This window comes from Suillus paluster, assembly GCF_016628075.1.
Source record: "Suillus paluster strain FC165 chromosome Unknown EDB91scaffold_3, whole genome shotgun sequence".
In the NCBI taxonomy this organism is placed as follows: domain Eukaryota; kingdom Fungi; phylum Basidiomycota; class Agaricomycetes; order Boletales; family Suillaceae; genus Suillus; species Suillus paluster.
In genome coordinates, this window is record NW_024537563.1 from 803,641 (window position 1) to 817,843 (window position 14,203).

The following is a 14,203-nucleotide window of genomic DNA, read 5'->3' on the forward strand; positions in this document are numbered from 1 at the left end:
TGTTTAAGCGAGTGGGCGCCTAGTGTTCGACCGGTAAACTAATACCCGAGCCGGAGCCGGTGTAGTCGGCAGAAGGTGTTCAATCGTATCACCGGGTGGTAAGTAATTCATCAAGGCTTCATCGATGTATTTTCATCAACGTTTACTATGGCTTTGGAAAGGTCTTAGAAGCTCGAAGTCAAAAATTAGTAGTAGGTAATATGCTTCTAAGTACAACAGAGTGGCCAATCGAACAAATTGGGCGGTGGAGAACGTGCGTGCATAGGTATATCATTCATTGAATGAATCACATATCCGCAAGTAAATGTGAAGCAGAGAAAGTAGAAAGAAAAAAGCATAAAAGTACAATTTCAACTAAGAAAACACAATTAACGAGGAGCGTCCTGTAAAGGCACTAAGGGTGCGGTGGAGAGGAGTGTTGGCCTTCGTGAAGCTCCGCCTCACCAAGGGTGAAGGGCAACTCAGGGTCGTACCCAAATGCACCAGCATCAAAAGACTGCCAGAGAGAATCTGGGTCAACACCTACTGAGAAACTGTTCGGATTGTAGTTGCGAATGTAATCAAGCCCCAGGAACGGTAGTCCAGGAGCTGCGAATGAAGCAGTGGGCGGGGTGCTCGAAAGGGTCGAGTATCCATGATCTGAGGACCCGCCGTACCACGTAGCGTCCGTGTTAGATCGTGACGGTTCATAATTGGCATATGGAAGAGAACTGGTCTGCGAAGAAGATGAGTACAAATCAACTCCACGAGGCTCGGCGGGATTAGTGTCCCACTGGCGTGTGCTCGAAGATATAAGGGGGCTGTGATGCATGCTATAGTCATATGGTGACGAGACATGCAATGGCGAGAGTGGGGGAGCAGAATAACCATACGGCGGAGAACCCATGATGTTTGGGCTGCTCTCTTGCTGCTGCGAAGTCTCGAGTGTGGCCATGGACGGTGAGGGGAGGTTCACAGACGCTGGAGAGCTGTGAGGGCTGGGTTTCAACGGTGCTGTCTGTGGGCTGGAGAAGGTGCCTTGGTAGCTCAAGCTCGGGCCTGAAATTCCCTCGCTCTCGTCGTGACCACGCTTGCGCGATGTTGACCTGTTGCGCTGCGCTGTAGTTCGTGATACGTCAGCCAAGATCATCAGAAAGCTCGTGTCTGCTTACAATCAACGCGATAGGGGGAGGACACCATTGAGCGTCGAGTAGAGGCGGGATCTCGAGATCGGCTGATCCTCCGTGGCTTGCTCTTGATGGGTCTATTTACCGTTGGAACTTGGCCGGGTGATGACACAAGCGATCGCCTTCGTTCAAGCATAGCAGGTGCAGCAGGAGGTGCCATGGGCATCATCTGTGCCTGTCTACTATCGCCACTACCCTTCCTGATTGCTTCCTCTGCGGTGTTGGTCAGCTCCATGAGAAGCTCCTTGCATTTTCGAGCCCCTGGCCAACGTCCTTCCCAGGACTCGAGTGCCGTCAAACAACTCTTGGCTTCGTCCATAGTAGCTGCTGCTCTGGCATCGGGAGAATGCATGGCATAGAGAAGGACGATGACAGCGGAGCTAAAAAGGTGTTGGATAAAGAAAGCAAGATGGTGCGAGGGTGGAACCACATTGCTGATGGATGGTGCTAGCCGTATGCAGGAGCGGGCAGATGAAACGGCTCTGGCGGTAGACTTGGGCAATATAGGCTGGTCACGCTTGACCGGCAAAAAATTGCGATGTAGCGTGGTTAAAACGGAATAATAATGGCTGCAAAGCACCGCGCCCATGGAGACGTGTTGGTCTGTGACCGCCTCGTTCCTGAACGTAGCGGGAAGATCCTCGCACCACTTGTTAAGCTCGTCGTCGAGCTCCTCTACAGAATGCTGAAGATCTGCCCGTTTCTCTTGCTCGAGAATATCCTTACAGTTATCGATGGCATAGACCTGCCGCAGGACCCGTCCCGCGATTTGGTACAGGGTTGTCAAAGCGAGAGCACCAGTCATAAGCGATGGGACTTTTTGTGGAAGGTTGGCTCCACTGAAATAGTCTGCCAAGTTCTCATCGTCGACAGCAACAGGCATTTCGACGTCGCAGTCAGCGTCCTCGATACCAAGTGGACGGCCGAGAGCGAGAGCGAGCATGCGATCCAAGCAGTACACGCTCCACCATATTTTTCGCCGAGTCTCTTTGTCAGTGGCAGAAATTGTGAGACGGCGCGGGGATCGCTGCAGTAATAATTAATCGATCGAATCGGACATGAAACACGCGTGGTACTTACGTGCAAACCCAAATCTTGAGCAGTTCGCACTGCTTGTCCCACGAGTAGCCAGGCCTGCGGAAGACAGTTGATCGAACACAGGAACGAAGACATGAGAATGAAGCACTGGACGTGAGACACTTGAATGGATGCGTGGCTGATGTAATGTAATATAAGTGCTCTAGCGGGGATTATCGTTAGCGAGGACGTCGAAAGTTTCCATGGCGGCCGGAGACGAACCTTTCATAGTAAACCATCCCCATACCGCCGTCATCTTGGTTCTCGCCAGTAAGACGGGGATCGTCGACTATGTGTGCCGCACATGCAAACACGGCGAAGACGACGGAGATGAAGGCAGCCTCTGCCTGAATGAAATCGATGTCATCACGCTTGGCCATCAATTGCCTGTATCTTGGCATGAACGAGGGTTTGTCGAGGACAGGCATCAGAAAATGCAGGCGCTTGAAATAAGTGTCCACCTTGACGCGATGGTGATCAGATAGAACCGATGATCGGGAAGATATACTTACTAGCTTATCACATAGATCCTCGTCTGGGTATTCGACCTCTTCTGGGCCTGGAAGAGCGTGAACCTTCCCAAAGAAGACAGAGGCTGGGAAATATAGTTTATTGACACTAGGGCCAGGTGCACGCGGGTCTTCCTCCATCGGAGAGACTCTATGGAGTGGAGATGTCGTGAGAGCACGGAAGGATTGTATGAGTGACATGGTGGAGGAACCACCTATCCAACGCATGTGCCCGTGCTCATCCAGTGCGAGTTGTCCGAAAGACTCGGAGACATCGTCTTCCACTTTGATTGTCGACGATTCAGGGGAAGACACATTGCTGCTGTGGCCGTCCGAAACAGCCTTGGATGACATTGCTTGGAGTACAGTGGAAGCCTGTGGAAAGTCTTCACTCCCTGCGGTACCAGCAATGCTAGGTAAATTCAAGGATGGCCCCAGCTGTTCAAGCACAGGGGTGATCTGAGAGAACAGCGACTCCATGTGCAAGAGACGCGCTTCGAGTTCCTGCACATAGCTGTTTGTGGGGATGAGCCAAAGAGCGAGATCGAGAATGCGAGAACACCCACTGTCTGCTTAAGGCCGCTCTGTCCTTGGTCTGAAGCCAAGTGCATTGCGATCCAGATGACTGACACTGAGAGCAAGTAGGCTCACAGCCGTCGCACTTGATTTTCTTACGCCTACGATCGATGTGATCAGTCTTTGAGAACAAAAATGAGACCAGAGGATGTTCGATCGACTTGCCTACAGCTTTCACATGCCCTCCAAACTCTACGCCGCTGAAGCTGTATAGGTTTCGCGCCAGCATCGGCGGGAAGAGGATCATCCTCAATGCGTTTCTTCTTTGATTGATGTGTCATGGAGTAAAAATCGTCGTGTTGTACCATACGCTTAGGAGAAGCGTGGCCTTGTGTTGCCAGCAATTGACCTTGTGGTCGGGCGGCCTCAAGATATCTTCGGAAGGTCGACGGGTCGGGCCGATTATACCACGGATGACTAAGCTGATTCATGCTGTGCAGCCTGCCAATGGGGTCGGCAAAGGTCAGCACCGTAACAATGACTTCCATGCAGTGCCTGTAAGACTGAAACGAGGACTCACCGAGGCTTTGCAAAGCACGCAAGACAAACACAGGTCGGAGGCAGGGTAGAAGTGGAATTTTTGGCTTGGTCACTACTCTGACAACGTTTGGTTCTCTTTATACCTCTCGCTTTCGGAAATGAATCTCATAAAAAGTTTTCCTGTGGACCAGCCATTACTCTCCACATTCTCCCAAGTCCTCCGGACGTCTGTGAAGCCGAACCCGTTGGAAACGGCACGCTTCTTAGCGCTAATTTGAGCTGGGTTATTCATCGTCTATACGTTTCCGAGCGAGTAGAGGCATTGCTTAACTTACTAATTTACTGTTAATCGATGACACAGGACTTCTTGTACATAGCTCCTGGGCAACTCTTGGGGTTCAAGTTCTTGTCCCCCGATCGTATCATTGCGGTTGGAAACTCGACTATCCTCTAAATGGAGTAATTTCTGTGCCTCGTATGTTATTCCGTCTCGTATCCGGCAACATATCTCGGATATGGACTTGATCTATGCTCAAATGCTCTCAGGTCCATTAAGGGACCATGCTGCGCTATACAATTATTTCTTGTTCTAGCGCATGGAATATGTCTCTTGGAATTAAATCTTCTTCTGGAAGAGTTCATGTTGCCATCCGGAAAGCAATTCTCACCGAGGACAAACATCACCACCCACCTTTCTGTGACCCTATGATCGACTACACGTGATGAGCAATGGAAGGGGACGAAGTGCCAGAATGATGGACTAACTCACTCTCGTCGTTGCGTACGTCAAAAGTTTCATATCCTTTGCCCTTCACAATCTGGTTTCTAAGCAGAATTCTGTTATACGCCGCGTTTAGACTCTGCGCCGTTTCTCCCAATTCTATGGTCCCGACAGGGTCGAGAGTGAATGGGAGAACTGTGTCCACTCTACTTCGAGCATTCTAGGCTTTCACCGTTCAATAGAAATTCAGGATCCCATTGGACCAGTTATATTTACAGCGTTATCCCCAGATTATAGCCTTCGTAAGTGCGACTCGCATCCTTCCGAACCTACAGCCGCATGTGAGGTGTACGCTCGCCTCTTACCTTCTTCGACATTTGAAGCTTCTAGTCACCATTCGTCTTATGTTCCCGCCGGGGAATTCCTCGGATTCTGTGAAGAGCACGGCCGCCTATAATTCGGGCAAACCTTGAGATGCGCGATTGGACCTCAGCTGCAGTATCGTCGCTCAGGTGATCACACTTTGCTTCTGCTACTCCATCCTTCTCGACCGTTCGAGTTCACCGATCAATTCGACGTAAGTTCTTGCCCTCGCAGACGTGGCTTGTGAGGCAAGGTGACACTGATCACTGCATCCTGTGAATTCTAATGCTGCAAGTGTGCTCGTACGGCATCTCTAGATCTCATCCCTCCGCTTGCCATATGCGGCGTCTCCAACATTGTGCTCGATTCGTCTCGCCAACCATATACAACATTCGACTATGTAGTACCCAGGTCATATGGCTCTTACGGAGGCCTGAACGATAGCTGTTGTCAGATCTTGTGAACTTAACGAGACTTAACGAGGGTGGTTGCGGGTGCAATAAATGATGCGACTTCCAACTTGAGCCAGCGCCTGTCAAGCTTCGAATTTCATACTCACATACACCTTCACGTCATGATCGACTCCATTCTGCCTCGGCGAGCTTCGTCTCTATCAAGGTTCCACTTTGCAACGTGAATTTACTCCAATGTGCTCGCATGCGGCGAACTCGGTATATACCGTGCGTGGTTTGTGGCTTCACATATTTAATCCCTCCAGCAGGACAATATGTCTGATCGACAGCACACGCGACAATAGCCTTTTGCGTGTGGTGCCTTTTTAGCCTTTGTGAATTCAGCGTCACGGAATAAGGAGCAGGAATCGATACATAGGGGATCTGCAGCGCGTTCTTGTTGAGCGCTGATCTCTGATCACCTTTCGTAAAGGATAACCCTGGCAGTGGCACCATCAAAGAAGAGCTACTAAACAAGCTCTTCCATTCTGATCCAGGATGTAACTGTGGAGACTGTCAGGACTAGTAATATTTCCCCACTTTTCGGCTGCGGAAAGACACTGACAGGAGCCGTGCCATCATCTGTACTTATCCGCCTTTTCACAAAGTCCCCGTAATACAATATATCTGAAATGGTCCCCATTGGCTGCATAAGCAACGCCCTAGCTTCAGGATTGGGTACATACCTCAAACGTGGCCGAGGACTCTTGAATCTCGATGGGTGTTCGTACTAGTATGGCACTTGACATCCGGTTAGACCGGAGAACTACCCAAAAGAGCAGTTCTTGTAAATCCATGTTCATGTGACAATGCATTAATGGTTTAAACTAGTGCCTTGGCCAAGCCACCCTGCCCGAATTTTCCGTGAAGCACAGCTGTCTGACACAACACACTGCGGCCTACTGCGATATCACAGACGCCGTCCGGTCGTCGGCTTACTGCTATCCAATATGATACTTATTAAGGGGTTTTATGAGAATCGTGCACGAGGCACACTTTCGACGTGCGCTGTCGTCATCCTTCTTGCGGAAGCTTTCTAAACAATGTTCATGGACTCAGAGTTGACCCATACGACACAGAATGGAAGGCGACAGAAGAAAATTAATTTGGATGATAAACAAAATTATATCGACAACTTATCGGTGGCAGACAAAGCACTCACAAATAAATTGGTTGATTACCCTGGGCTTCTGTCATTCATATAATGTAGGTTGCATATGACCTGTAAATCAAGACCACGCGTCTCCTATGCGAAATTATCGCATCAATGACGGAGACGTTCATGTGTAGGATTCCATCCTGACAAAAGGCATTTCAGTAGCAAGCGGTCCATATTATTGCGGCGCACAGCGCTCATAGAGCAGACGAAGGGCGCCACCTCAGAAGGGTTCTAAACTTACCAGGGAAGTAACAGAAAAAAGATGATACAGCTTCCTTGCAGAGCTTACCCACATATTCGTAGAACAGATGCTACCTGTCTCGTCTCAAGTGGCACAGAAATGACAGTGAGAAAGCTATGCAAGGGCACCAAGGACAAGGGGTCTCATCTGTAAGCAGACGCGTGAGAGGCGCGGTGACTCCAATAGCTGCGGTGTCGGCTAGAGGGAAACAACATGGACTCTCAGGCTGGGGCGAGGCAATGGCTGCCTTAACGGTAATGCACGCCATCAGAACGAGGCATCTTCGTGGCTTTGCACCGGCGTGTAAGGCGCACTTTCCAGACTGCCAAAAATTTTGGTCGCATAGCCTGAAGGTTTTCAGGGCTGTTGTTGCATGCAGAGACCTGTGTGGGCTTGAAGGGAGTATTATGCGTCATCTCGGCTTTCGCGTCTGCCTCAGGAAACTTCAAAGAAGTGTACTTGTGGCCACTGGTGATGAGATAAAGTGAAATGTAAAGGCGGACAATATGCGTACTGCGTTCTCGAGGCACTCTCCGGCGTCCACCAATTGTATGTACTTAGGAAGCGTGGCAGAGTGTGATAAGTACAATATAAGCCAAAGTCTTAGATCGAAGTTGTTGTTTGCCCATATTTGGCACATAGTAAGTGACCGAGAAACTTTCCACTAGGCAAGTGTTCAGTGTTTGTCACAAGGACTATTGTCATGGCCGATATTGATGCGACACAAACGCCCACTGTGGAAGGTGTGGACTCCACCATTGATGATGGTGATGAATTTGAATCGAAGGTTCGCTGCTTCTTCTCTTCTTAACTTACTCTCCTTTCAAACTTTGCACTCAGGAAATTCTGCTCATGAAGCAACGGGTAGAGGAAATGGAACGCGAGGCAAAAAAACTGAGGGAGTTGCAGGCAGCTGCAGAGTCAGTCAACGGCGGATCTGCTACTGAGGCGGACCAGGGTATTCCAATGGAGACTGAGGAGGATAAGTCCATCGCTGACGGCCGGAGTGTATTTGTTGGCAATGTGCGACTCTCTGCGTCTTCCCCCGCGGTGATAACCTTGCTCATGATGTTCTTTCTATCCAGGTGGACTACGGGGCAACCCCAGAAGAGATCCAATCGCACTTCCAGGCTTGCGGGACTATCAATCGTGTAACTATTCTCTGTGACAAATTTACCGGACACCCTAAAGGGTATGTGCATCCCTTGCTTCTAACATTCGTTTCACCTTACTTCTCATTCACTCCCAGGTTCGCTTATGTCGAATTCGCCGAGCTTGAATTCATAGATGCAGCATTAGCTATGGACAATTCCCTATTCCGCGGACGATTAATAAAAGTGCTCGTTACGCTTTCAGAGCATCAGGATAGTTCTAATCGTTTCCTATACAGGTAACTTCAAAGCGGACTAATGTTCCTGGCTTCAACCGGGGGAGAGGGCGGGGAGGAGGAGGTTACCGCGGTGGATATCGAGGTGGACACCGTGGCGGGTACGGGTACAGCCCCTATAGAGCACGCGGCAGGTGAGCTTTTCACAATATGTTCCGTACGCTCAACTAAGCGAAAATCACAGAGGGCGCGGACGTGGATTCTAATTACAAAACTGACCTTGACGCGCACAGCGCGGCCCTTCGTGTCCTGTACGTCAGCTGTCCTCTGCTCTTGCGTGCACTTTGGGAATCAGGCTGTACGAATCGACCTTTTGCCACGCTCTATATCTTGTTTTTTCGCTATGTATTATTTTCATACATACTCTGCCTGTTCCCAATGCAATATTGTCGATAATTGCCATGTCGGCATAGGCTCGGCAAATTCCGGCCCACTTGAAGGGTACTTGCTACGAAACTAAACGAACATCACTTACTCGACTCTGTAACTATGTTCCCAATGTCATGTAGAGCATTCACCAGACAGTTGTCGACTCATACGGCAGCATATCCTTTCTCGAAGGCTGCTATCCTTCCGCCGCTGCCAGCAGTACCTGCTTCTCAATTGGAAGCTTTGCGCAAAGGCAAAGGCATAATGGCTTACTTGCAAAAAAGTCTCCCGCACCCTACGAAGCAACAATGGTTGGCTACCTGGTTTGCCAGAAGACACCCCGACCGACTTCTTCCTGGGTCGGTATTATCCGTCACCCTCGAGTATGCACCTACTACGTTCTCCGGTGTTCTGCTGTCCATACGACGGCGGGGCCCTGACACATCCTTCACCCTGCGGAATGTCATACAACGGACGGGCGTGGAGATGCAGTTTTTTGTGAACTCGCCGCATGTGAAAGATATCAAAATTTTGCAGAGAGCAGGAGGTGGAGGTGGCAAGGAGGGAAGACGACAGCGAAGAGCCAAATTATTCTTCCTCAGAGACACACCAGATAAGATGACTGCCATCTCGGCGGGTGTGAAGGCCTGAGGAATGATAGGTATGTTGCCATCTGAAAGGCTGCGGCGTGCGTGGCTGATTTCTCCCCTGGTATTTCAGTATTTACGCCTGCGCCGCGGATTCCTGTCTAACGATGGACTGCAGTCGTACTTCGCGCGAACTACACCTCGTCGCTGAATCTTATAGAAAGGAAGTCTGGGTGAGGTGGGATAGGTACATTAATATTGAATTTCGTTGCATACTCCGCTACATTAGCTTGTTACCGATCCTCGAGATTCCAACATTCATTGGTGGAGTTGCTGTGACTTTATTTATTTATTTCCGTGTACAACGCCCGCAACATCTGGTTGAACGGAGCCTTCAGTCAGATACGTCGGATGAGAGATATAGGCATTCGGGTTTGGCAGCCGCCCGTGACCCAATTCGGGAGTACGGTTCGTGTGCCAAGTAAGGAGACATCCTCTGCAGCTGCACTGCATCACCTACAAACTACCTCGTTGTTCCAGCATGCCTCGACAGCCTCGTTCGTTGCTTGGCCTTGCTATATCGCCGAAGCGCACATCCTCTCCTGGACCTCCGTCACCCACGTTTTCAGACGCGACACACGCTTCTGCAATGAATTTTGGCGCGGACGGTCCTGAGAAGATCATTACCCGTGCTAACCTCAAAGTTAGCTTGCAGTCTTATGATGATGTTTGTTTTTTTGTCAATATGTCGCCGAAGTTCAGAAGAGTCTGATACATGATGGGTTTCTGCGCAGCTCATGAATGCGAGCGCGAATTATCGTGCTGCTTTACTTCATATGTCGAAAGTGACCTTTGCATTTGCGGATGCTTTGGAGAAATGTTCTGGGTATGCTCCGACTGTCAATATATCTGAGGGAAATGGAGCTCATTCATGCAGTTTGAAGGGACCTTCGTACGAAGCAGGCACAAGACTTCAGGCTGCCTCAGGACTTCATCATCTCATTGGTAACCACTGGCATGTCCTTGTACGAAATACCGCCATTCTTCCTTGCTTCAATTCTTATATTTTGAATAGGCGGAGACGCTTGATAAGAGTTTCGAGAAACCACTGCGGCAGCATTTGGACACATACCGAACGATCGTAAACGTACGCAGCTCTTCCGCAGCCTCATGTCGGACCCTTTAACATGTCACGTCACAGGAGCGCTCCGCATCATACGAGAAGGCTCTTCGCGAAAAGAGTCAAATCATTCGCCAAACAGAAATGAGTAACATGAATAAAAAGCAGCGAAGTAGGCCCATTCCTCCGTTATTCTCGATCTTTGAATGACTACGTAATCCTGTCCAGACCTGCAAAGCTTCCGTGAAGCGCTTGTGGTCCTCCAGCGTCAAGTGGATGACCTGGATGGTCTCAAGGCGCAACACTACCAAGAAATAATGGAACACGAGGAAGAAGTCTGGGACGTGGTTCAAGGCAAGGTATGCGTATTGACAAATCACCGCACCTTGGTAAAATGCTTAACCTATTCGCCTCCAGGTCTGCGTAGCCGTTCGCTCGACTATGGATGTATTTGATAGGTTCACGAGCAAAGCGTGAGTCAAATTAATGCCCTGTAAATCGCTATCTGTTACTCAAAGCCTATCCCCGCCTTGTAGATCGGATTCCATCTTGGAAGCGATGCTCCAGTCTGTCCCAGACCCATTTGACACGTATGGACCCCCTCAGGCGGAGGACCAAATTTTCACCATTCTTCCTCCGCTGGCCGTAATGGCTAATGCACCCTCACCCTCGCCGAGCCCATTGGCTATCACGCCACCACCCCCGAGTTCTGACGTTTCCCCAGCGATCATTAATAATTCTTGGGCTCCAAATGGGGGTTTCTACGCTACAACTTCGGAATGGGCTGATTCTGTCTACCCGTCTTCGACTCCTCCTCGGTCGACTTCACCCTCGGCTAACCTTAAGCGTCGTCAGTCGCATCCGCCGACCAACACGCATCATGCACGGAAGTCAGAGTCTAAGCTTCGGAGTGTTCTTTCAGTCATTGATGAGACACACGTCCGTCATGCGAGTGACGTTATTGATGCCTCACCCACTGAAGCCCAGGCTTCACCTCCCGATAGAAACGGAGGTCCTCTTGAACCCGATACGAATTGGGAGTCATTTACGTATGGAGAGTCACCATATCCTTCCATCACGGACGACGTGACTCCAGTTCAATCCTCATTAGTTGTCGATTCGACAATCAGAGATGTGACTCAGACTATCATTGGGGAACTCGACCTTAGTCAAACTCCGTAGTTGACACAATCAGAAGCACTACAATTCGCACGTATTCAATAATTGCATATTCGATTTTTATTGTTTGCTTTTACGACGAGATATGATGATATATGTAGCGGACAGACAGTTAACTAAGGACATTCAATGATACCTTTCACGATTTGATGATTTGATCATAGACACGTGCTTAGCCTGCGATAAAAGCACCCCGACATGCTTCAACCACGTGTAGGTCGGACACCATACTGATATAGCACCTCCTTGTTGATGGCCGCCGGACTCCTGAAAAGTAGATCTGTGCCTGCTCCAGTTTTTGGGAAAGCGATGACATCCCGGATGGTCGGTGTCTTGCAAAGGATAGCCATCAGTCGATCAAAGCCTAGATCGGAGGTTTTTGTCAGCTTCTGGTGTGTAGGTTACAAAAACTTGTTCTGGCACCGAGAGCAATTCCGCCGTGAGGGGGTGCACCACATTTGAGGGCATGCAGTAGATGGTCAAATGAAGTCTTCTCAGAATCACTCAGCTATAAAAATATGAGTGAGTCGGGACAAAGTACAACAGCGCCACAGGGACAAACCTGTAAAACCTGGGAAAAGATGTACTCTTGCATAGCAGCATCGTGTACCCTGACTGAGCCACCGCCAATCTCAACACCATTCAAAACAAGGTCGTAATGCTGTCCCCGAACCTGAAGAGTCGAGACCGAGGATAAACTACTGGGGCGAAGGATTGCTGCGAAAACAAACCAGTACGAACCTGATCGATACGACCTGCATACATGGCTTCTATATCTTGCCACATTGGCGCTGTGAAAGGGTGGTGTGTACTGCTCCATCGCCCGTGAGCCAAGAACTCCTTGTCAGGATCAGCCCGAGTGAACAGAGGAAACTCGGTGACCCATAGGAAGTGAGGAACTGCATGCGGGACATAATCTCCTACAAATGGCATGAACGTCTCTCCGCGATGACAGTAGACAGCACGCACCGCGGGCGTGTGCTAGCTCAGATATCCGTGTTCGGAGGCGACCCAGGGCAGTGGATCCACCCTATTCACATCAGAATATGCTGTTTGGGGAACCGGACATAGTATAGATGCATACCTCGGGGACTTTACGACGACGAGATAGCCATAGGGTATCACCGCTACTTACTCCTAAGGTTTTATTCAAAAGGGCATGCTCCTCGCCGCTCAGCTTCAAATTGATCAACCGGTTATCACTCAGCCAATCCAACAAATTATTATCGGCGATCACAGAGCGGCTCTACAAACAGATCATGTGAAATTATCAACGCTGCTCAAGAAGAGACAACTGACGACATTTCGTTCGTTCTGGTAGCTGCATTCATCATTTGCTCGCAAGAATGAGCAGCTTTCAGATGGACGAAGAATGATGGCCTCAAGAATTTCCCCGAGGTCCTCGAGCAACGCCTGCGTGTGAGTTGGTAGCGAGGTCGTAATATCCTGAATCTAGTATAAGCAGCGTAAGCGTCAATCAGCGCACAAGCAGTCTATACAACCTCCAGAGCGAAACGAGTGTCGGGTTTGTCTGAACCATACTAAACAATCATTAATATGACCAAATTAAAGTGTCCCTCGACCAGGAAAACGGCTAGCTTACACGTGCCATTGCTTCGTTATAGGTGATCACCCGAAACGAGCTCGGAAGTGTAATTCCTTCAACTTGCTGCCATATGCGTCCAACAAGTTTTTCAATTATAGCGCGGACCTCGTGACCTCCGATTCGCCATTCATCAGATGAGCAAATCTTTGGGTCCACACCCCAAGAGACAAAAGCCATTTCTAGATCGATTTGCGTGAACTCGGGTTGTCTGTCCTTGCGACCATCTTCGTCGCGGAAGCACTTGGCTATCTGAAAATACTTGTCGATCGCTCCAGAGCAGATAAGCAATTGTTTTGGCTGCTGCGGAGACTGTGGAAGAGCATAAAATAGGGGGGTATCTTTTCCGTCATGCTGTGCGGTTGATTGACCGACCCGAGACGGGACCAAAAACTCTCTGGCACCTTCTGGTGTTGATTTCAAAAGCAGTGGAGTCTCTACTTCAAGAAAGCCTAGGAGTGACTGTCATTACAGAACATCGGACGGATATCAAGAGCACGCACCATCTTCATGCAGAGTATCCCGAACTGTTCGAGCAACTTGGCTCCTTTTTCTGATGTTGTCGGCAAGTGCTGTCCTACGAAGATCAAGATATCGAAAACGTGCCCTTAGGTCTTCATTGACCTATTATTGATCTCATTAATACTAGAAGAACTCCGCGTTACTCCGCATACCAATGTCTGGTTGTCTGAAGGTATGAATGGCATGTTGCGATGCGCAGGATTAAGGAGAGTAAACTTATTTACTTGGACCTCAATCTGACCTGTGCCTTCCTTGAGGATACGGTGAATGAGCATCTAGAACGTTAAAAAAGAGGCCCAACTGACATCACGGCGAGACTGCTCTGGTCTTACGCGGACTTCACCCTCGATAGCAATAGTGGACTCTACAGGAAGTTCGGACAGCGCGGTCAGATGATTATTCGCATGCCCCTTGCGTACTGACCAATTGAGTTATTCCAGAAGAGTCTTTGATGGGAAAGAAGGACATTGTTTTTGACACTTTGCTTTATTCAGCGAAAGTAAGCAATCTGAAAGGAGAGCGGGCCATTTAAAGTAATCACCGCTCAGGGAGCAGCCAACCAGTCAATGTGACGTGGATGCCAGCGTGCGCGGGAGTGAGTTCACCGCAAGTATGAGTACGTTTGGGAAATGGGGCTATTAAGAATATACGAGTTAGCACAGCGTGGATGCGGGAGATTCGCGTGAGGAACG

At 49.4% G+C, this 14,203-nt stretch overlaps 4 protein-coding genes across 4 annotated transcripts; 2 read left to right on the top strand and 2 right to left on the bottom strand.

The window, feature by feature from the left end:
- Positions 1–14: 14 nt before the first annotated feature.
- On the bottom strand, positions 15–3,636 carry EDB91DRAFT_1286521 (fungal-specific transcription factor domain-containing protein; the record flags this gene model as incomplete). Its single annotated transcript, XM_041324806.1, has 7 exons — positions 15–1,098; positions 1,152–2,193; positions 2,247–2,406; positions 2,466–2,704; positions 2,756–3,266; positions 3,319–3,422; positions 3,490–3,636. 7 exons carry the CDS (start codon positions 3,634–3,636, stop codon positions 395–397), a joined length of 2,907 nt encoding a protein of 968 aa, XP_041183147.1. The 3' UTR covers positions 15–394.
- A 3,811-nt stretch (positions 3,637–7,447) lies between these two features.
- EDB91DRAFT_1242781 (uncharacterized protein) lies at positions 7,448–9,151 on the top strand (the record flags this gene model as incomplete). The annotated part of the gene is made up of 6 exons (XM_041322224.1): positions 7,448–7,531; positions 7,585–7,767; positions 7,830–7,936; positions 7,994–8,081; positions 8,135–8,265; positions 8,641–9,151. The coding sequence occupies 6 exons, from the start codon at positions 7,448–7,450 to the stop codon at positions 9,149–9,151; spliced, it is 1,104 nt and encodes a 367-aa protein (XP_041183148.1).
- Positions 9,152–9,578: 427 nt separating this feature from the next.
- Positions 9,579–11,514, top strand: EDB91DRAFT_418868 (uncharacterized protein). Its single transcript, XM_041327207.1, has 8 exons — positions 9,579–9,814; positions 9,882–9,973; positions 10,025–10,112; positions 10,163–10,234; positions 10,289–10,379; positions 10,436–10,566; positions 10,625–10,680; positions 10,744–11,514. Exons 1-8 carry the CDS (start codon positions 9,629–9,631, stop codon positions 11,387–11,389), a joined length of 1,362 nt encoding a protein of 453 aa, XP_041183149.1. The 5' UTR covers positions 9,579–9,628; the 3' UTR covers positions 11,390–11,514.
- Positions 11,515–11,589: 75 nt separating this feature from the next.
- EDB91DRAFT_1242783 (tRNA synthetases class II-domain-containing protein) lies at positions 11,590–13,979 on the bottom strand (the record flags this gene model as incomplete). Its single annotated transcript, XM_041322225.1, has 13 exons — positions 11,590–11,750; positions 11,810–11,894; positions 11,949–12,059; positions 12,128–12,306; positions 12,356–12,416; positions 12,471–12,632; positions 12,686–12,838; positions 12,889–12,927; positions 12,990–13,441; positions 13,493–13,613; positions 13,664–13,762; positions 13,817–13,875; positions 13,931–13,979. 13 exons carry the CDS (start codon positions 13,977–13,979, stop codon positions 11,590–11,592), a joined length of 1,731 nt encoding a protein of 576 aa, XP_041183150.1.
- Positions 13,980–14,203: the final 224 nt, after the last annotated feature.

Bases quoted from the DNA above. Each gene is read 5' to 3' on its own strand.
- EDB91DRAFT_418868 (XM_041327207.1), top strand. From the start codon at position 9,629: ATGCCTCGACAGCCTCGTTCGTTGCTTGGCCTTGCTATATCGCCGAAG. The intron at 9,815-9,881 runs GTTTGTTTTTTT...GTTTCTGCGCAG, and splicing joins GCTTGCAGTCTTATGATGAT to CTCATGAATGCGAGCGCGAA. The intron at 10,380-10,435 runs GTAGGCCCATTC...AATCCTGTCCAG, and splicing joins CATGAATAAAAAGCAGCGAA to ACCTGCAAAGCTTCCGTGAA.